The sequence below is a fragment of the Mixophyes fleayi genome, chromosome 8 (assembly GCF_038048845.1).
Source record: "Mixophyes fleayi isolate aMixFle1 chromosome 8, aMixFle1.hap1, whole genome shotgun sequence".
Classification (NCBI taxonomy): domain Eukaryota; kingdom Metazoa; phylum Chordata; class Amphibia; order Anura; family Limnodynastidae; genus Mixophyes; species Mixophyes fleayi.
Window position 1 is genome coordinate 130,084,828 of NC_134409.1, and position 21,048 is coordinate 130,105,875.

Sequence of the window (21,048 nt, forward strand, 5' to 3'; positions counted from 1 at the left end):
CCCCAGCAGCACAGAGTATATCAGGAGATGAGTGATATGTCAGCGAGGACAGGGCTGCATGTGACAGGGGCAGTTACATGATGTGAGAAGGGGAATGAAGGTAGCAGGAGGTTACAGACTGAAAGCTATATAGTGCAATGAACAGGGTCCTCCAACAGCACAGAGTAATAATGTGAAGGAAAGCTGTGGTATACAATGTATTTCTATATAAAATGTATCTCTATATAAAATGAAGTTCATACATCCAACTTGACTGCAACAATTGTACTGTTCACATTTTTTGCTCTTTATTGACAATCCAGTGTTCATTTAGTGCATAAATCACACATGTATAATAATACAATGCTGCCTGTATAATGTTTTTCCCTTGATCTCACTGATGTGCATTTGTTTCATGTTTGATTAATGATTCTTCTTGATGCTATACTTCACTTTATTTTTGCAGTTATAATTCCTGAGAACTATTTTTACATGTGTATATGTAAAATATGTTTGTTAGTTATACCAAGATGTTTTACTTAGTCGGTGTTCCATATTTATTTTTCTTTCACTATAAAAATATTTTTATTCATTTGTGTTGCATTATTCATAGGTACTCCTTTATGTTAGAATCTAGTGGTGGAATAAACATTGTGAGCAATAAAAAATAACTTATCTTATAATATTCATGCATGTTTACCTCAAATAGAGTATCACAACTTATTTTCAAGCATTTATTGAACTGTGATATGTTTATTCTTATCACAAAACCCTGTGATTCACTAAAGGCAATATTTACAAATACAAAGCAAAAAAAAACCAGCAACAATTCCATAAGGTTATATAGGCCAGATTTTAGCTAAAAAACAGCATATGTTTAGTGCAATATCGTAACCCCCGTTAGAAAAGCTGCACAAGCTTGCCGAAGCAAGATGCTTAAAATGTCTTCATTATTGGGGATGAACACTAAGGTTATATAGGGAATTATGTAAGTGTACTAAATACAGAATTAGTAATAAAAAAGGGTCTGCAGATCTGTGTTAACATTCAGCTCTCCTGTCTTTCCAATACACTAAAATGTGCTATAGATACGCATCAAATCCATTATCATGAAGGCTTGTAAATTAAAATAAAAAAAAAAGGTTCTTTATGGTCATAAATGGTGGTGGGGGGATTATTTTACTTGGACAATCTCTTTAAGCTTCTGTGTCAAATGTGTGACAAAAATACCTAAGGTCCAAGGCCTTTTTATATACTACACCCATGCTATATTAAAATGAGCATAATGGAACCCAAGAGGGGTGGAATTGGTTCCTGTAAATAAATTGTAAACTAAAACTTCAAACTGAGACAGGAAACCGACTTTATCGTCTATTTCTTTTTAATCCGAATCATCACTGCTGTCAAAAAAAAAAGAGTGAAAGTTCTTCTGCCCTTTCTTCTGGACAGGATGTGTTGAGCTATTGTTGAGTAAAGGGCTTGAGGATGGAAACCAGAGCATGTTATTTTCACAGTCTTTGCTACAATACAGATCATTGCTGTCCCACGAGGGCAGATCGTCATGTACCAGCGTTGGCTCTGTTTTTGAAAGGCTGGCCCTATCACCTGCAGAGGTTTCTTTTTCGGTAGATTGCTTTATTGTCTGGTGAGATCTATTAAGTTGAAATTTCAAGCTTTTCTTTTGCTGTGTCTTCCTCATTGGTGCCGGGTAGACAGATAAGGAAGGTTCACAGCTCTCAGGATAAAGCGTAAAACAATTCTGTGTCTCTTTGTCAGAATTTGCCCATTTGTGAGTGACAGATTCATTTACAGATTTATATTGTGCATTGTTGGCGCTGGAAATAAAAGGTGTAGTATTTTTAAGAGACGGGCCTGTTCTTTTCTTCTTTACGTTTTTTCTAGGCTTGTTTGTTTTTCCCCTTTTGGGATTTTTAGTGTTTTTCTTACCTCTATTTACGATTGAGATATTTTCTTTTCTATAATATGGATCTGTATTTTGAAAGTTGTCTTGCTCAATTGGGATGCAGTGATCATTTTGATATAGCGGCTGCAGACTATGTACAGAGTTTACACCGATATCATCTAAAGTTATGTTATTTTTAAATGATTTTGTTTGATTGTTAGCATCTGATTCCTTATAATTCTTCTGCAAAACATCAGAAGACTCTGCAGCATTTGAATAATATCTGACATTACCCACAGATGCTACATTACAGATCTTTAGACCTTTTAGATCTGTTGCACAAAGATTTTCCTTCTGTTGTACAGCGAGTGTATTGCTAATTCCATCACTTGTGCTCTGAATGTTAGTTTGTGAAAGAGGAGAACCATATGGACAAGTCCTCATTGTATTAATCTGTGATGTGATATGTCTTTGAACAGACAGGTCTTGAACAGGGGAAGTCTGTGTAGTTTTGTCTTTCAAGTTAAGTGCAAGCTCAGAGACCAAATTAATCTTGTGAATCTCACTTAGTATTTTATCTTCTGATGACTTCATTGAATCTGACAACCATGTCATCTTTTCTGACAACTCCAGGTGCTTCTCACTTTGCTGCAGCTTTATAACATCCATGGCCGACAAAAGCAACTGCACGTTTGATTTTAGGTCTGTCATCTCGGCATCTCTCTGCAGAAAAGCAGACCGTTTATGCTAAGCATTAGATCCAAAATAAAACCGCTTGTTCAGTCAGCAAATTGAGTCTGAGTTTAGCCTGAGGATTTAATTCAAGAAATAAAATAGGAGACAAGACGAACAGTCTGTCAATTTTTATGTGTCATATATACCTACTCTAATTGGAATGTTAACATCCCAATGTAGACTTGTTCAAAGCCAGCTAGATTGTACAGCAACGCTGTCAAGGGATGAGAAAACAACCCAAAAAAACCAAAACAATGGTCTTAATTTAAAACAAAGGGTTTACCCTAGGCCGCATACCCACTGCCATTTTTTTTCTGTATTAAAAAACGCTAGCAAAAATACAAACTTGTTTGAAACACATGTGTTATTACTTTACAAACTAACGTTTTGATGTTAATGGAGGTCACTGTAGGCTTTACTAATGTATTTACCTGCGTTAAACCCAACTGAATGGAACCAGATGCATTTGGAAACCACAATGTAACAGAACGCTAGTAAAACACAAGCAGGTCTGTGCTCCTCCTTCTATCTCTCTCTATTGTTTGTCTTTACTCTATATCTCATATATTTATTGGTTGATGGACTGCGATGTTCTCCATTTCCTTCAATGTTTTATTATGTTTCATCTGCTGTACAAGACCACTTGTGCTTTCAATAAAACCAAATTACACAAAAACCCACAAGCAGGTATAAGGTAAAAAAAAAAACTAATTGGTTCTATTTTTCAAATTGTTAACATGCAGCGCTAGTGTTATAAATGCTACTAAACCGCATGTAACTAACACCAGTGTGTGTGAGGCCTCAGGGATCTTGTGAGCGTTTGCTGCTTGTAATAAGCAAATACACAGCATTGCCACAGTAACTGGCTTCTGCAAGCTCCAGTACTACTGCAATGGCTGCCCCAATGCAGTCTGATGTTGCAAAAATCAGGATCTATTAGACATGAGGTTTAGAATAGTAAATTAATGGAACCACAACACTAAGCTGTATTTGACCATTGCAGGAACTAATCTGACACTATGGTTTGGCAGACCTTTACTTTTCTCTATAACATTATTATAAAGGAGTTGTGTATATTGTATTATATTGGTGTACACCAACAAGTGTATTCAGTTATACACTTACCAAAAGAATTTTCTTCTCTAAATCCAACAATGCTTGTTCCATATCAGATTTTGTTGAAACTGCTTTAATTATTGATTCACGATAAGAAAGAATATTCTCCTGCACTGGATAAAACAAATAGGTAATTGGTGTATAATTGTACTTTTATATTGTATTTAACATTTACATATTCTTATTTATTATTTTTTAGAGTGTTGCATGTATTACAGCATGACATATGAAATTTGAAAACTGCATGTGTAATAATACTTTGTAGCTGTGTAGTAATGATACTACTGCATGACACTACTTCTAACAGGTCAACACTTCAATGGTTTGTTTCCTGGAAGAAATGTCTTGGAATCTTGAATTGATAAACCATTAAAATACATTTAACTGCAAGTATAACAAGTTCTACCTAGACAAAAGTATTACTGCTCTTTTATTTTTACACCTCTCCAAATAGATTTAATGGTAAATAGAATTAGAAGCCAATGATCAATTGCCGCACACTCACGCTCCTTAGAAACTGCATCGATGGAATCCATTATTGACTTGCATCTTACATCTCTACTTTCCTCAATGTGGCAAAATGTCATTTTCAACTGGGGAAAAATACCAAAAATAAGAATCTTATCAGAAATGAACAATTCAAATATGGCATGTTTTAGACAATGTAAAACCATTAATACATATAGAAGATATTTATAGGTAATGTTTACTTACATCATGCAATGTTACTTGAATGTTGCAGATCAACTGGTTTACCTGTTCACTGATTAAAACAAATTGGTTACATCGTATGACTGAATTTCCTATTTCATACAGTATTTATGTCGTAGTTACTATTGTAAACATATTCCTATATGACATCTCCCTTTGGACAGAAGTCCTTTTAGAGCGATATAGGGTCACAGCGCCTGTGACAGACTGCAGGGTAACACTGCTATCATAAAAGTATTCCTAGTTTTTTTTGGAGGTGCTCAGCTTCCCAGTAAGGGGGGTGCGTGTAACACAGGTGCTTTTCACCCCATATTTAAAGCACAGAATCTAATCGCTCTAAATCGAAATAATTAACGTCTATGAGTAAAACAGAAATGCTTTAATTGCTTGAGTTTTTTAAAACACTAACAGCAGGGTTCTTGCCAAGTGTACAAGGTGATCAATAAAAACATTTTGAAAGTGAAATGAATTATATTTGAGCTGACTGTGTCATACTGAGAGTTTTTTCAACTGTGTTAAAAAATGCTTTAAAAATTAGGCACGAGAAAACACTGTGTAGCTTTCAAATACTGTGTGATAATACCTTTAATCTCAGTAACCTGATATGCCCTATTTATTAAGAGATGTGGGTTAAGTGTGCAACGTCCTAATGAAAAAGAAATGTTCTAGGATAAATTACAAATATTTTTTTTTCATGTATGTATTGTCACACTGGAGATTTTTACGCTTTGACTTTACACAGAACAAAGTTTAATTTCCTGAGCGATTTCTGCTGTTCCCAATCATTACTGAAAATCATTGCTGTAAATACTGAGCGTTTGTCAAGCAATTTTGAGGTTTGTCATTAAAAGAAATAAAGAAGGTAGAAACCGCTGTCTTACAGCGTATGCTGTGTAATTACCAGATATAACTGATATCAGGGCGAAAACACTGTAAGCAATGATCCGACAGTGGATCTCTAGAGGGAAATCACTGGTGTGACATCTTCCATAAAGGATGTCTATGGGAACATATTTGCAACAATTTTTCGCTCTGATTTTCAGAGGATTGCTAAGGACAAACTACACTAATATAAATAAATTACAATATAGATACTGTAAACAACGCATGTTATTTATTCAAGTATACCTATCATGCTTTTCTTTTGCTTTTTTCTTGCTTTCTTCAAATTGCTCCATCATACTTTTGGCTTTTCCTGATCCAAATGGCTGGAATGTGCCCCTTTCTTTGCAGTCACTGCTGAACAATGGAGGTTTGGCCTGGTATTTCTGGTACACACTAGGATTACTCTGTTGTAGAAACAAAAGGTTATTAAATGAATAAATATATTGAGATATAATAGAACATTAATTGATTGTTTGCACTTTCTTTTTGTTTTAAAGTGTGTTAGCAATACTTTTTTTTTGCACTTGTTATATATACATTACTACGAAGACTCAGAACCACAGCGATGACTCCTCTATATCTAATACCCAAAGTGTCAGTACCAGAATCTAAGACAACACTCATCAGGTCACTGATCGCTGGCCTTCCCAATTAGAATCCTTAACAGAACCCAGCTGGGCTCAGCCTCACACTACAGATGACATAACACCCTCTCAGATATTACCACTAACCTCCAGCACTGATGAGACATGCGGGGAATCACCAGCCATCCAGCCACTATAAGAACCTGCTCAGTGCACTACACAAGTGCCGGATTATCAATTGTGTCCAACATCAATACTTCCGCTCCAGGACTATACTAGGAAGTATAACGTCTATTTGTGTTTCTTCAACTCCTGTATCCAGTCTCCCGGCAGCAGCACACCCATATCTGCTTTTCCATCTACTGTGTTTTTCGGGAGAGTTCTCATACCAACTACGTACTTTGCAGCTTTCACAGAGGGAAACAACTACATTGGGCTGAGTCTTGAGGGATCCCTGGTGAAGTGTGGGGGTCTTAGACTTTGAGCCGGTGTATTTGGTTGCGCCAATCCTGCCTGCTAGCTATTGTCATCTGTGTGTGTGTACTCCGCTACCCTTGCTGTCTATCTCTGTACTATAGGGTCACTGTGATATACTCCATTGTATCCATATGTTTATTGCACGCTAGGCACTGGACAGATAGTGCCAACACTTCCGTGTACCTTACTGCACGCCAAACACTGTTCAAACAGCGGCAAAACCTCCGTGTACCTCACTACTTCCTACATAGTGTCTACAAACTCTGTGTACTCCGTTACAAACCCCCACACTTTGTGCACTCAGCATTTTGCCTACAGCGTCAAACACCTCTGTGTTTTCTGGTGGGACAAACTCTCTTGCATATTGCATCCATACATTTTCAGGTGTATTCTAACAAAAGATTAAGATGTCACAGAGACGGCTATCATTTTATCCATTTCCAGCAGAGGATAGGTAAAACTGTGAATCTCCACCTAATGTGGATGCCCCTATTGTGAGGATGTAAAAAACCCAACCATTCCTATTCAAAATGCTGCCTCACTAACAGATGGTTTAGATAGAAAATGCAAAACTATTTCATCCATAGTATTTTGACCTCAAGGCTGTTCCAGTATCCATGAGAACTCTGGGTTGCCAGGTAATGTCCACTTTGGTCTTGAGCAAAAATTAACAGTCAGGCCACAAAGGGAAGGAGCCTCCCTGTTAATGCTCCTAAATTGAAAGGTACAAGGTTCAGTTCTTTCGGCCTTCGGGAAGAAAAAGAGGAACTTATTCTAGGGCACAATTCTCCTCTCCCTGTGGAGGTCAGCAAAACAATTACAAATTCACATTTTCTTCAAACCTAGTTCTGTTTAATTTGATTCTGTTGTATCATTTGCTTGTTATTTGCCTTGCAAACTCCAGGTGGAGCTATGTACCTACTTTTGGTAGACAACGTTTTTGCTTTTATTGTTTCCAATTAAAATCTATTATATGTGTAATGAAATGATAAACATGAGCAGATTTTGTTTGTGAATATTGTGCTTTTAGTCACAATGGATGTTACTTTAAAATTATAATTTATTTAGAATTATTATTATTATACTGTATGTGCACAGTTCAAACTACATAATAATGACTACACTCAGAGTAATCATATAATGCATTAGATTAGGTTACATTTATTCCTAATTGAGATATGACAATCCATTATACGTAAAAACAAGTAACATCGGATTCTGTTACATTTGTAAACATGTATAAAAATATCTGAGCTAGTTTCTGTCATCGCCATTTTACATTGACGTGAAATTGCAGCATTATCAGAAATTATAACGCAGATCGCTGCCTGTTCTTCTGAACAGAACTAGGAGTACAGCGACGAATCCTCTATATCTACTACCCAAAGTGTCAGTACCATCAGTCTTAGACATCACTGGCCTGCTTCCAACACTCATCAGGTCACTGTTGGCCTTCCCAATTAGAATCCTTAACAGAAACCAGCTGGACTCAGCCTAACCATGTATAGAAAACATCTGAGCTAGTTTCTGTCATCACCATTACATTGGTGTGGATTTGCAGCATTATCAGAAATTATGACACCGAACGCTGTCTGATCCTCCGAACAGAACTTGGGAGTAGTGTTATTTAATCTGCTCAAACCTAAAATGTGTATTTCTGCTATAAATATTACATGTATGATTATAAACAATCTGTTACTTACATCCTGTGAGGATTGATTTGCATTTTTTTTATACTTTGCTTGTGCGTTATAATCCGTGGACCCCGACTGAGAGCTATCTGGGCAAAACTGTGAACTGAACAAGAACTGTGAATCTGTTAGGCTGGAATGATCATTCGCCCCAGCATTCCGGCTTGACGACTTGCTTGTCCTGTAATATTTAATAATAGTACTTATTAATAGTACATATAAGTTGAAAATTATATGTCTTTGAAAGTTTTTGACTCATTCACACTTCTCCAATTTTAGTGCCCTTAACGTGTGAAAGTAAATTAACAGAAGGTAAAGATGGCACTATACAAATGAGCTTATACCCTAAGAGGTGTGGGGAATAACTGATGCATAAGGTAGTGTATTAACAACTGTAGCTGTTGGTGGAGTAAGTGTGTAGCTAATGCAAGGCAGAAGCATGTCGAGGCACCAATATTAAAGCAACAACTGGCCACTGGCATTTCTGTGCATCTACAGGTGGTGTGGTACGGCTGGTATGAGGGACAGTGGGAGGTGGAGACATGAAAGATGAAGCAGTTACCATAAAAATGTGGAGAAAGTCAGCCGCTGGAAATCATGACCGTCTACCCTTCTTTTTCTGGAGAAAATGTTTTCGCTGTTGGACACAGTGCCAGGAAACTTGTCCACATTTGCAGAAATTGCGGCAGCTGCAGTCCCCATCGAGATCACCAAAGGAGGAACAGAGATGGCCACAGCAATGACAGCTGAACTCTTTGATTCCAGCAGCTTAACTGAGATAGTGTCCAGTAGATCTTCCAAACTTCCCTGTCCTTGGTGTGATGACCCCCCTTGGTACTACTCTGCAATTTACCACTACCTTCACAAATGTGTTTTTTTTAACTGTTTTATATTTGTAAGAATATGATGATCGTGTTGCTCAGGTTGAGCTACAGGATCGGGTGTGTGGACATCTAAGGGTCCTAAGTAGTTTTAAAAGTTTCTATTGAAAGTTACCTAATAAAGGGTATCACACTAATTCCACTTTTGTTTTTTCTTGATAATTAGTATGAATAGACTCCTATGTCTGGTCATCTGCATTTTTTATCTAAAAAGAAAAAAAGGGGGACTTTAATATAGCCTAAATACGCATAGGGCCTAAGTGATCAAGGCACATATCTGGCGATTTTGTGCGTATTGTACGCAAAATCACTGTGTGCTTGTGCGGACCGGACCATGCGCCAGTAAACACAGCCATGCTCCGTCTTCGAGCGCGATAGGGCACTTATTGCAGCATACAATTTCAGGGAGTGAACAGGGCTGGGAAGGAACGTTTTGCATTAGTCAATTTACAGTAAGGGCGTGCCAAACTCTAGCACACACAGCCACATCCCAATCAAGGTCTGTGTGTCGCAAAGTTACGTGTTTTTCTGCTGTATCTCTTGCTCCAGCTACAGGGCTAGTCTAAAGCTGGGTACACACTACAGAAATTTCTACCAACTTTTTATGTCGATCGATTTACATCCAATCGATGGTCCGACCGCTCGGTCCATGGACTGCATACACACTAGCCTTGTTTAGGACGATAAAGGGAAGAGCGGACGTCCCTTTAGCGACTTTTTACAGCCATGTTGTCGTAAGCAATGACTGTAATTTCGTACTCACAGTTGTGGATCGGTGGGAAGTTTATACACACTACACAGCGGAAACGAGATTGGAACGCAAATATTAAACGGTACGACCAACCAAATGAGGCGACAATCGTCCATTTGGGCAGACTTTCGACCATCGTGTCACTGTACACACTGACCCGACTTTTGAACGAGCGGTCGTATGTCGGCTGATTGAGCCGATTATTGGATGAAAACAGTGTAGTGTGCACCCAGCTAAGTCCTGAGTACTAGTGATGACAGTCGCGTATAGATGCTATAACATGTGTTTGCAAACAGGAGCAACTGCAAAAAAAAATCTTTATGCTCAGTAGACATTAATAACATCCTAATAAATGAATTTAATTAATAAAAAGAATAAAAAAAAACTTTTTTACTGTTTTATCAATAATGCCTTTATTATTAACTAGTGACATTATTTTTTTTACCATTATATTTTTTTTCTGTGCGTTCTTTTGAGAATTTATAATCCACATAGGTTTCAGACGTAACCTGCCGCGTCTTGTTTAGTAGAGCAGACCTACACCCGAATTCATCAGCGCACATATCTTCAGATCTGTTCCATGCTGAATTCGGGCGTACGCAGAGCTGATTTACGTGTTTTTTTTCAAACGTACGTTGCGCTGCGAATGCGTGCCTTGATGAATCAGGCCCATAATGTCATGTGGGTACCAGGTTTTCTGGACATGCTGTTATTTATAAGCACAACAGAGTATTGTACATTTAAGACCTCATTTAGAGTCGGACGCAAAGTCCGTGTAAGAAGTGTAGGAGTTGGAGTGTGCCGCAGCTTGGTAGGGTGTTACGAGTGGCAAGCAACCCCAGATGCGTCCAACTCTTAATAGCCTATTAAGCTGCGAGCAGTTCCTGCAGCCAGCTAACGCTTGCGCCACCTAATTCCTGCCGCACAGCTTTAGCCCTGTTTTGACGTGTGTTGCGTCTGCGCCTCACTGTGACTAGGATGTATGTACATGATCACGCCTTCACAGTTCCGTGTTCCTCCCATTCTCTCGTAGTGAGTCGCAATCTGTCGCAAGTGTTAATTGCGTTCAAGATGCAGGCGGAGATGGTGCTTGCTGCACATGCGTGATAGTGTTTTTTTGTTGGATGCGCCTAAAACGGACTTTGCGTCCGACTCTAAATGAGGTCCCTATTGTGTAGGCTCCTATTAGCAAAATGCTTCTTAATGTTCCGCTCCTGCTTGTCATGTTTTTTGAACACAGTTTTCCATATTGTCCTGCGCTGCAGAGTATTGTGGCAACCTACAAATAAATGTTTGATAATAGCAGTTTCTCATCCCTCTCTCACCATTCCCTTCCAGGAAGGAAGTTCTCATTCCCATTATTTATAATCATTATGTAAGTAAAAACTGCAACAATAGGTGAAATAATAACTTTAGTTGTGATTTTGCCCCGATTTACCTTTACACAATTACTATTACAGTCTCATTAATTTACCCTAAAGTGTAGTTCTTCCTAGATTAGGGTGAGAAATGTGTCTTCTTTACATGTTTTGCCATAATTACGAGGCCACAAAAAAGTGTATTTTATTCTCTTATCTTTTAATATTTCTAGATTTCTTAATATGTTCTATTTTAAATGAAAAGAGCCCTCGCCCATAACACAGCGCTAGTTTACCGGGAACAAAGCATCTTACTGCCTGCTATGTGTGGGAAAGTACAATGTGTGAGCGCTGAGTTTTATATGTGGGCGAACAAACTGCCTTTGAGTCACTAAATTTACTGTTGCAGAGAAACATCATTTTAAATCTTGTTTTCAACCATGAGGGAGCAGAAAAATAAACTGAAATGTTTGCAAGTCATCTTATTACCAATTGGAAGATATGGATTTAAATAAAAAACAATTACTGGTCACCTTGATGACACCTTAGAATGGGTGTAAACAAAAAATCAACCTCTCAGACGTAAAAAAGTACATTATACGTTAAAATAGCAATTAGCGTTTAACTTAACAGACTCACATATCTTCCATTTCCCTTTTGCATAATTATTCAGGGCATAGTGCAAAGCTAGTGACCACCTACTAGACCAGGGGTCAGGGAACTTTTTTACCTTTTACCCCAAAATATATTTAGATACGCTGACGTCACCCCCTTGATTTGAAAGGAAGAAAATCATATATTATTAATTATTGGTAGGTTGTTGCAAAAGGCAGCAACTTTTTGACAGCCTCCTCATGCGCAATTTTGAATGTCTTTGCAGCTGTTGACATCCAAAAATATGACAGAGCTGCTTTTTTTTTAATGCAATACGTGCTTCATTATTGCATCGAAGCTCAAGAAGTGCCTCTGCCAACCCTTGAGGCTCTTCTGGTACAACAGCAATTTCACATTTAAAGGGGTCTACAATCCAATTGACAGCATGTGAATCGGCAGCATTACCCCCAGGAATTTCATTTTTACCCCATCTGGGGTAATTTACCCCTGTTCCCTGACCACTGTGCTAGACGGATAAAACCCTCCATTATATAGTGAAGATGAAAGCAATTGAAAACGTATAAGAAATGCCATATTTGGCTACAGTGTCAGCGAGCAATGCAGGCAATAAGATCACAAAGCGGGCATTCTCCATTTACGCACTATGCTGCGCGTATACTGCCTTTATTTCACTGAGTGAAACAAAGGCAAACTACAGATTAGTTTGTGGACAAGTAGCAGCATCTGATAGATCTCCTGGAGACAATTTGTGGCATCTCTGGAATCCATCATTATTGTCACGATGCATATAGTAAACTATACAGCGACTTCTTCTTTAACAAACATTCAAACAAATCACTGTTTATAGAACATACGACTTGTGGTTTAGTTAAAATCCTTTTACTTCTTATACTTTTTCAATGAATTTAAGTCTGTGCAGAGGCTGCTAGAAAATAAATTACATAATAAGTAAAGAAAACCCCTCACCCGGCTCCTGGTGGAACACTGAACATGTCTTTGATGTTCCAAACATTGAAATTCATTTTAAAGCCTGCGGAAAAACAACCAAAGTAAAACTCTAACTATTTATACATATTTTATACGCCCATTAGTATTATTTCACAATTCAATATTTATGATTCCATAGTATCTGTAAACAATAATACATTTTTACATGAGTATTATGAGAATTCCCATTGCCAACAGGCAGCAAACAAAGCTAAATTATTATTATATTATTATTGTTGATTTGTAGGGTGCCACAGAGCCAGACGGTGGGGAAAACAGCACATACATAAAACAGGAGCAGACAAAGTAGACAAAATAAATGCAGACAAGAGGGTTGTGCGAGTGCTTACATTCTAATTGGAAGAGGCACAGCTGAAACAAAAGGAGCGAGAGTGGAGACTGAGACAGTTGTGAGGGTGCAGTATTGTGGGTAGTATAGGTGGGAGCAGTCTAAGCTCTAATAAAGAGATGGCTTTTCAGAAAGTGTTTACAGATTTGAAGAATATTGTAGAGTGTGATTGGGCATGGTAGGGAATTATATAACTGCAGTACGGCACAGGAGAAGTCTTGTACGTGGGATTGAGAAGTGGTTCAGGGCCATAGGGAGGCAGCATATTATTGGTTGTGATCTATAGAAGGAAGGACACAATTTGGGGCCACAGCTCACAAACAATTATATGTCGCCTTTTGTAGTCCTGAACACTACTCTTACAAAAAAACTCGGTCTCTGGCGCTAATATGTGATGTATATAAAACCTCGGTATCAAGTGCAGCAACTCAGAAGGGAGGTAGTGTCAAACCTCCATACAAATATAACAGAAAAAAAAGATAGAGTTGCCCAGGATCACCGAATACAGTATTTAATGTAATTGTAGCAGATATGTAGATATATTATATCAAAATAGTAACAAAACATATACATATAAAGTATACAAAAAATATATACACAATAACAAAAATTGTAATAATACCAGAGAAATGGCACAATATATAAAATGGCCGAAATAATAGAACTTCATACAAAGGTTAAAATATATGCCAATAGGTACCTCACATGTATCCTATTTTAAAGAACATATATGCACTTGAGCCTCAATTAGTAAAAAATGTCCTGCTCATAAATATAGACGTCAAAAATATCCAGACCAATTGGTATTAAAGATGGGGATATCCCTTAGAAATTCTGAACGGTCGTGTATAAACAGAAATGTTCTTTCAATGTGTTTCCCAGGGGATTGAGTGATAATCCTCTATAATGAAGAGAGAGAAATTGACTTCTTTAGCGCAACACTACTGAACACTACTCTTACAAACTTTTCCCAACACTGAATCAGAGCAATAACTTAAAATTTTAGTGCCTGGGGAGAGAAAGAAAAATGCCCCTCCCAGCCCTCAATTTTAACCAAATGAACCTGAAATATTCATAAACTGCACCCACCCCTTCAGCGGTGAACCCTGGGCAGTCGCCCCTATCGCACAGCCCTGGTTACGGCCCTGTGATAAATGCTTTAATAGCTACAGTACTTTAACATTACACTAGGATACAACTCAACTCAACCAAACGAGTCAGAGCTTTTACATGTCCAGATTTATTGCCACAAATTCAGAAGCCCCTCCCTTTCTATACCCCCCTTCCAACGAAAACTCAGTTATTAACTAACAAAGTCCCATACTATAGGCTTGAAAGGATCAAACTAAACAAGTAAGACAATTCTCCCTTTCGTGGACAGATATTTGTAACCTTAAACAGAACAAATAAAAGTGCAAAGCGTGGGAGTGCAGTGTCCTGCAATGGAATCATAGAAAGGGATTTGACGTAAATACAAATATCCTGCTTTCTCTTTCTTCCTCTTGGGTGACATGGTTACCCTGCCATCTCTATACCCAAGATAGCAGTGTCCCCCCAATATGAAGGAAGAGAAAACCATAATTATGAAAAACAAGAAATTGCATATATAAATTAAAATGTCAATGTGTTCAAGTGGCCTTTCCTGCTATCAGTAGGGACATTATCACCCTGTATTACTTATTATTTATAAAAAGTGGTATTTTGTAAATATAAAATACCTGTTTGTCATTTCAAAGTTCCACATAAATATTTTGAGAAATACAAATGTAATTTTCTACGCAATAGCATAATAATTTAGGAAAGCCATCTGAATCACATTGTTGCACTTTGGTCTGTGTACAATTCACACAAGTTGACAGGTCACCACCTCTCACAAGATCAGCTCGCCCATCTCCTGATACCGTGACCATTCCTATGATCTGATTGGCTAAGAAATGAGGCACACACGAACAAAGCAGATGAAGACTGAATACACACCCTGACCAAACCACCTTATAAACCTTTGGTCCATGGTTAATGATGCCACATAGGCAGAGTTGGAGCTGATGAGCTGTGGGCCCCGATGCAGGGAGGAGGGAACCGATGCCCTCAAACCTCATTATCTCCATGGGCCCCATTGCATTGCACCTGTCGCACCAATGGTAGTTCCACCACTGCACACGGCTCATCAACTGTCTCTTGTTGCCATAAACAGATTTTTAAAGGTTTGTTCCTGGAAATGTCCCTGACCAAATGTCCAACACAATTTCGGTACTTGTTAATTAAACGGGTGGCACTTGACTACGGCCACTTGTGACTTTGCTTATCGGTGTTGCCACAATCTCAGAGCCGGCTATGTTCCCCAAACCAATGCGATAGTCCTTTCTGGCACCCAATTCTGACCCGAGATACAGCCTGTCAGCCCCCCCATTACATCGTCTCACCCCCTCCTCCACCCCTCTCTTAAGATTCACCTGTGTCTCTCATCACTAAACCTGCTGGCAGACGTCTCTGTGGATATGAGATGGGTGACTGGGGTTCAGATCAGCAGCCTAAGCTCCAATCTTCAGACCCTCCTTTGAATGACAGGATGGCAGTCTGGTGGCACCCATATAATTAACAATAGCAAAATTTCTAATATTCTGTATTTAAAATGCCTTCTTATGTGTTATTCCTTTTTAATAAATCAATCCATTAAAACAAAGTCTCAGGTTACAACTGTTAGTATTTGTGGTATTTGTAGTGCACCAAGATCATACATCTATCAGTGGACAACTTGATGCTCTCCAACTGCTGTGGAACTATAAGTCCCAGCACACCCAGGTGCTACCCAGTAGCTGGAGAGCCAGCAGGTCACCTCATGAGGTATAAAACGCTTCATCACAACAAACCCCAATTCCGTTTATGTTTATTGATTCTCTCCCCCTTATGTAAGATGGTGTCTGTCCCGCCCAAATCACCGGGGGTGGAGTGCAAGAAACTCCGCTGACCCTCGCTCCTACCATTCCCTCCCAGTCTAGGCGTGGGGAGCTACTGCCGAACCCACAAAGATGGTGGAGGTGTCTCCCGCTCTTTTACCTCAGAGGATGCGCTGACCGGAAGTGACGCCGGCGGGGGGGTCTCGTGGTGGCTGCGCGCGCTGCTCTTCCCGCTTTTTCCTTCTATAAACTATGTGAAAGAAACTGATCCTCTCTTCACAAACCCGTTATAGTGCTTTCTGTCCACAAACTGCTGTACCCACTGTCCACAGCAAACACATTACTGTAAACCATTTCTAATATCACATGCAGGTCAATGCTATAATATCTGTCTCAAACGTGCCAAATCTCCCTGAATGTCAGGGAGACTCCCTGAAATAGGGGTGATCTCCCTCACTCCCTGAAGAGTCTGGCATTCTCCCTGATGCTGAGCCAGTACAAGACGTGGTTGGCTTCGCCATCTGTGGCATGATGACACTGTGCAGAAATTGTGTCCTATGTCCATGTATTGATGCCTATGGAGGTGGCCATTTTCATGGAGACCCAAGATTTAATCAAAGACTGACAGGTAAGACAACATGACTTCAGTAATGGAGACAGAAATGTAAAAGACACTTCAGCCTCTAGAGATTCATTAGCCTCTTTTCTCTAACGTATAGTCGGGAGACTCCCGCATTTCTGGTCCACTTCCCGGGAGAGCAGGGCAACCTCCCGGTTCTCGCCCCTGCAATAGATAATGGGGGGGGGGGGCTTAATGAGACAAATATTGTGTAATCTTAGCCCCGCCCCTTCTTGTAATTGCCCAAACTTGTGATAATCGTTTAGGGGGCGGTGCTAAAATGATGTAATTTGTCAAGCTCCGCCCCTGATCGCCCATCTCCCCTGGGATCTCCTTGAGGCCAAAGAGAAAAAGTTGGCAAGTATGACATAGATAGATAGATAACACTTTACCTGCTTTATAATATCTTACAATGGTTTTCTATAAATAAATATAAATTATATATATATAACCTCTTCAAAGCAACATTTTTAGTCTGCAGGTCCATCATGTGCAGGTACATAGGATAGAGGGGCACTTGCCAATTGAGTAGTTGAAAAAGTTATTTCAATCCCTCCTGGGATCTATGTCATGTCATTGATAAGGATCCCAGGAGATAAACAGATTAAAATACCATTTTTCACCACTCAAGTGGTGAGTGCCTGTGTCTCCTATTGCTTTCTCTAATCAATCTATTCTATCTGTGATATTGGGTAACTGGTCTAATATTACAATATGCATGGCACCAAAACAACCACGATGCCCAAAAACAAATCTGATCAAAATCATGACTGGATTGGGCATGTGGGTACCTACAAACAGGCAGATCAATGTGGTAAACCCAAATAGCCAGATCTGGCCCATTTTTGCCATTTATATGTGTGTTTAAAGTGGATATTCAACTTCAGTGTAGCTTGGACCTGTTTGTGTGGTCGAAAGATGGCCGCACATCAGCCAACAGTGGTCATTTTCTGTCTGGTTTTACTTATAGGGGTCTCTTCGTAATATATTGGATTATGTATACTTTCATGTTTATATTTTTATTTTTATGTTTTAAATATCGAATTAAAGGCAATTATTATATATTGCTGTGTAAGAAGATAACATATAAAATGAGATTTATGTAAATTGATAATTTCAAATGTCAGGGGTGCATTGCTGTTACTGTCATTGTTCCTGGCATGAGGCGTGTATTGGTATAATTTACTTGCAATTGACAATAATAACTGACCTGTCTTTATTATATCTGTGGAAATCTCATCAGCAAATGACAATTGCCAACCCACATGTGTACTTTGTACAGTTGAATAAAAAAAAAATCCATCATGAAATGTAATTATGAAAAATAATGTCAAGGCACCATAATTGCCTCTTTTTAAGAATATTGTATTGTTAGAATACTTAAATGGTCTACAAAAAGTTATTACGCGGTTGTTCCTAAAATTTATTTCAAAATGTCATATTATATAAGCATACCACAAATTTATTTGGTGTGTATGTCTGAACTCTTTTCCTACGCACAAATTTTATTTTATATTTGTCCAAAAACATACTGGTAGGATAATTGGTTATTGACACAGTTTAACCCTAGTGAATGTTGCTGTGTGGTAGAAAATTTAGACTAAGCAACCAATCAGAATCTAGCTATCATTTATTTTGTACGTTCTACAAAATGACAGCTAGAATCCGATTGGTTGCTATAGGCAACATCTCCACTTTTTCAAACCCGCAGTTTAGTGAATCTAGCCCTAAGTTCCTATGGGACATGGACTGATGTACGTGACTAAATATTCTCTGTACTTTGTTATGTAATATGGTGGCGTTATACAGGTAAACGAAAATAAAATAATTCTGTTGTAAAATAAAATTTTCAGTCAGTGACTTGAGGAGAAAACTCACTGTGGTTTTCAAAAGTATTATTAATAAAGAAAGCTGTTCCCTTGTCAGACCAAAGTTATTACTCTGTTAAAATAAAGATTTGATGGGAGAAATGTTCTGGTGTGACAGGGAAGAAAACTCCCCACTAATTTTAAAGATATGCTGACTGAGCGTGTCATCGCTTTAGAACGCTGCGGTTTCCTGGTCAGAAAGTGACACTTCCTAGAGCCACTGTCTGACACTGCCCATACCATGAGACAGCATGTTCTCAATATATATATATATATATATATATATATATATATATATATATATATATATATATTACAGTATGTGCGTATGTGTAAAATGACCCTTGCCTGCTTATTAACTTTAACAGACGTTGGGCTAGATTTACTAAACTGCGGGTTTGAAAAAGTGGAGATGTTGCCAAAAGGAACCAATCAGATTCTAGCTTTCATTAATTTAGTGCACTCTACAAAATGACAGTTACAATCTGGTTGGTTGCTATATCAACATCTCCCCTTTTTCAAACCTGCAGTTTAGTAAATATGCTCCATTGAGTTGGTTCACAGGACTTTGATTAGTTGGACTGTTTTTTTTTTTTTTTTTTTAAAGACAACATACAATAGATGTTTATTTTATTATTATAATTTGTGTTGTTTACCTTTAGGGATACTGCAATAAATAAATTGTCTCTAATTCAGGTTTATTTAATTTTGAAATGATATATTGAGAAATCAGTAGTATTGTTGCTGTTTTTCTTTCCTTATTTTTAGGGTGTTTTGGGGTTTATCATATATCAATCAGTACTAGCCTTTGTCTTAGAGGGGAATTCAATTCTCCACTGAAATTTTTTTTAACGCTACTTTAAAAAGCGCAAAACTATCCGCGCGGGTTTGGAGATGCAATTGCGGCCATTTTCACTTAACGCAGTGTTAAAAATTGTGGTATTCAATTTGAAAACAGGTAACGCTGCCCCCGCACTTTAACCATTGGCGCATGCAATTTTTTAGTGGAGGGGAGGGTTTAACGCGGCCATCTAGAATAAAAAAAAAATGCATTGGCATACATTTGTATTACATTACACAGCCTTCTATTTTATAATGTCTACATACAGCACTTTTTTTTTTTTTACTATATTTTTTTTTACTTTTTTTTACTATACAATTATCTATACCATCACAAAACACATTAGTACATACATACATACATACATACATACATACATATATTAATTAGTGATTATTGTGTTTATTAATTTTATTATTGTTTTTTTTATATGCTTTTCCATAAAACTGCCGATTTGATACCTTAACGTGCCGCGTTAAAAAATAATTGAATTGCTTTTAACTCTTCTCCCTCCCTATACTTTCAATGAATAATCCACTTGTCCGCGATGGGACCGTTTTCGCTAAAAAAACGATGCGTTAAAAATAGATTTGAATGAGGGGTAAAGTTAACGCATTCCAGAATGAGTGAAAACCGCATTAAAATCACTTACCGCGGTGTTAAAAAAATTACTGCTGAGAATTGAATTCCCCTGTTAGGGGCCGATATAATTCTGTCGTGAATAACGCGACGTTAACAGTATTACCGTTAATACGGTTATTTTAATCTGGATTTCTTCTCGCGGCTCAGGGAGACGCGAGTACAAATCCAGCGTTGAAATTACCGTATTAAGGGTAATTATGCGCAGTTTTACTAACGCCACGTTATTAACGGCAGAATTGAATCGGCCCCTATATATTTTATTTATTTCTGAGATCCTAGTGTTTATTGGACCAGTATGGTGAAATATTTGAAATGTATCATATTTGTAGCCGGCTCAACAGACAGGAAGTCTGTTTTTCTTGGAAAGAATGACAACAATCACAGTCCTATTATATTTTTAAATGCATTGGAATTAGAGACTCATAATGAATAAAATAATTAATTTGTATATAAATAGACACCTAAAAGACCCTCCCCTGTATTGTGTTACAAATAGAGCTGAATGCATCCACTACAATTGTAAACGAGGCTCAATCTAAATGGACAAACTGAATAATTTACTCATTTATTTACCTTATTTCAGAAAGGAAAGGCAATGACACAAAGCAATTATGTTGTGCTAAAACAACACGATCACAGTAAACAGTACAAAATTAATAATGTAAGACCCTCAGTCAGTCCAATGAAAAGAAACTGTGGGTGTTTGTGTTTATAGCCATCTGAGCAATATTGTTCATTAAGGAACTTAAACTCCTTCCCTTCCTTCTCAAATTCTACTTAAGTCGTGTACAATTGCAACATTCATTATGTTGCAAGTTGGAATTCTTATAGCTGGTCACACCCTTTCATTCTGGTCACCTAGCAACCGTGTCAACAGCACCTTGGTTACATATTAGCAGTGTGTAAAACACAATATAAGAGAATTCTGTGTCTCAAGCTCACGTGAAAAAGGATTTGTATGTGGGTTTTGGAAATAGGGTGATGCCTGAGGCAATTACTGGAACCTGGGTAAGGATGTTTGTCTTTTTTTTTTAACAAATTTCAGTTCATGATACTCTATATGCTAAACATTGCTCTCCTAAAAATTTCTGATATTCCAATGAGACACTGAGCTTCTGAGTTTCCCTTGGCATACTGTCGCATAATCACGTTCATTTTA

General features: G+C 38.0%; 2 protein-coding genes across 13 annotated transcripts in view; one reads left to right on the forward strand and one right to left on the reverse strand.

The window, feature by feature from the left end:
* CIMIP7 (ciliary microtubule inner protein 7) overlaps positions 1-21,048 on the forward strand; it is a 219,414-nt gene that overhangs the window by 169,415 nt on the left and 28,951 nt on the right. The window contains exon 1 of one of the 3 annotated variants that reach the window (XM_075183537.1): positions 16,528-16,547. The exons of 1 other annotated variant lie outside the window; for it this stretch is intronic. Coding sequence is in view for 1 of the 2 variants with exons in the window: in XM_075183535.1 (XP_075039636.1) it covers positions 20,871-20,897 (27 nt within the window). In the remaining variant the exon portion in view is untranslated. Of the gene's footprint in view, positions 1-16,527; positions 16,548-20,824; positions 20,898-21,048 lie in introns of those variants that run through there. One more of the 3 variants, XM_075183535.1, reaches the window with a different exon arrangement.
* On the reverse strand, positions 247-16,688 carry IHO1 (interactor of HORMAD1 1). Of its 10 annotated transcripts, none has more exons than XM_075183524.1 (8): positions 15,476-15,712; positions 12,653-12,716; positions 8,094-8,262; positions 5,573-5,733; positions 4,448-4,496; positions 4,239-4,326; positions 3,743-3,846; positions 247-2,605 (listed from the first exon to the last, which is right to left on the reverse strand). In XM_075183524.1, exons 1-8 carry the CDS (start codon positions 15,486-15,488, stop codon positions 1,361-1,363), a joined length of 1,893 nt encoding a protein of 630 aa, XP_075039625.1. In that variant the 5' UTR covers positions 15,489-15,712; the 3' UTR covers positions 247-1,360. The 10 variants fall into 10 exon arrangements, with proteins under 10 accessions (XP_075039625.1, XP_075039631.1, XP_075039629.1 ...); XM_075183530.1 differs by lacking the exon at positions 15,476-15,712 and adding an exon at positions 16,633-16,688 and having other exon boundaries at positions 248-2,605; XM_075183528.1 differs by lacking the exon at positions 15,476-15,712 and adding an exon at positions 16,080-16,437 and having other exon boundaries at positions 248-2,605.

What these genes read in the sequence shown, in the direction of transcription:
- IHO1 (XM_075183524.1), bottom strand. An exon ending in CAAATCAATCCTCACAGGAT is followed by an intron (nt 5,734 to 8,093) that starts GTAAGTAACAGA and finishes TTTCTACAACAG; the next exon opens with AGTAATCCTAGTGTGTACCA. An exon ending in TAGAGAAGAAAATTCTTTTG is followed by an intron (nt 2,606 to 3,742) that starts GTAAGTGTATAA and finishes GCTTTTCTGCAG; the next exon opens with AGAGATGCCGAGATGACAGA.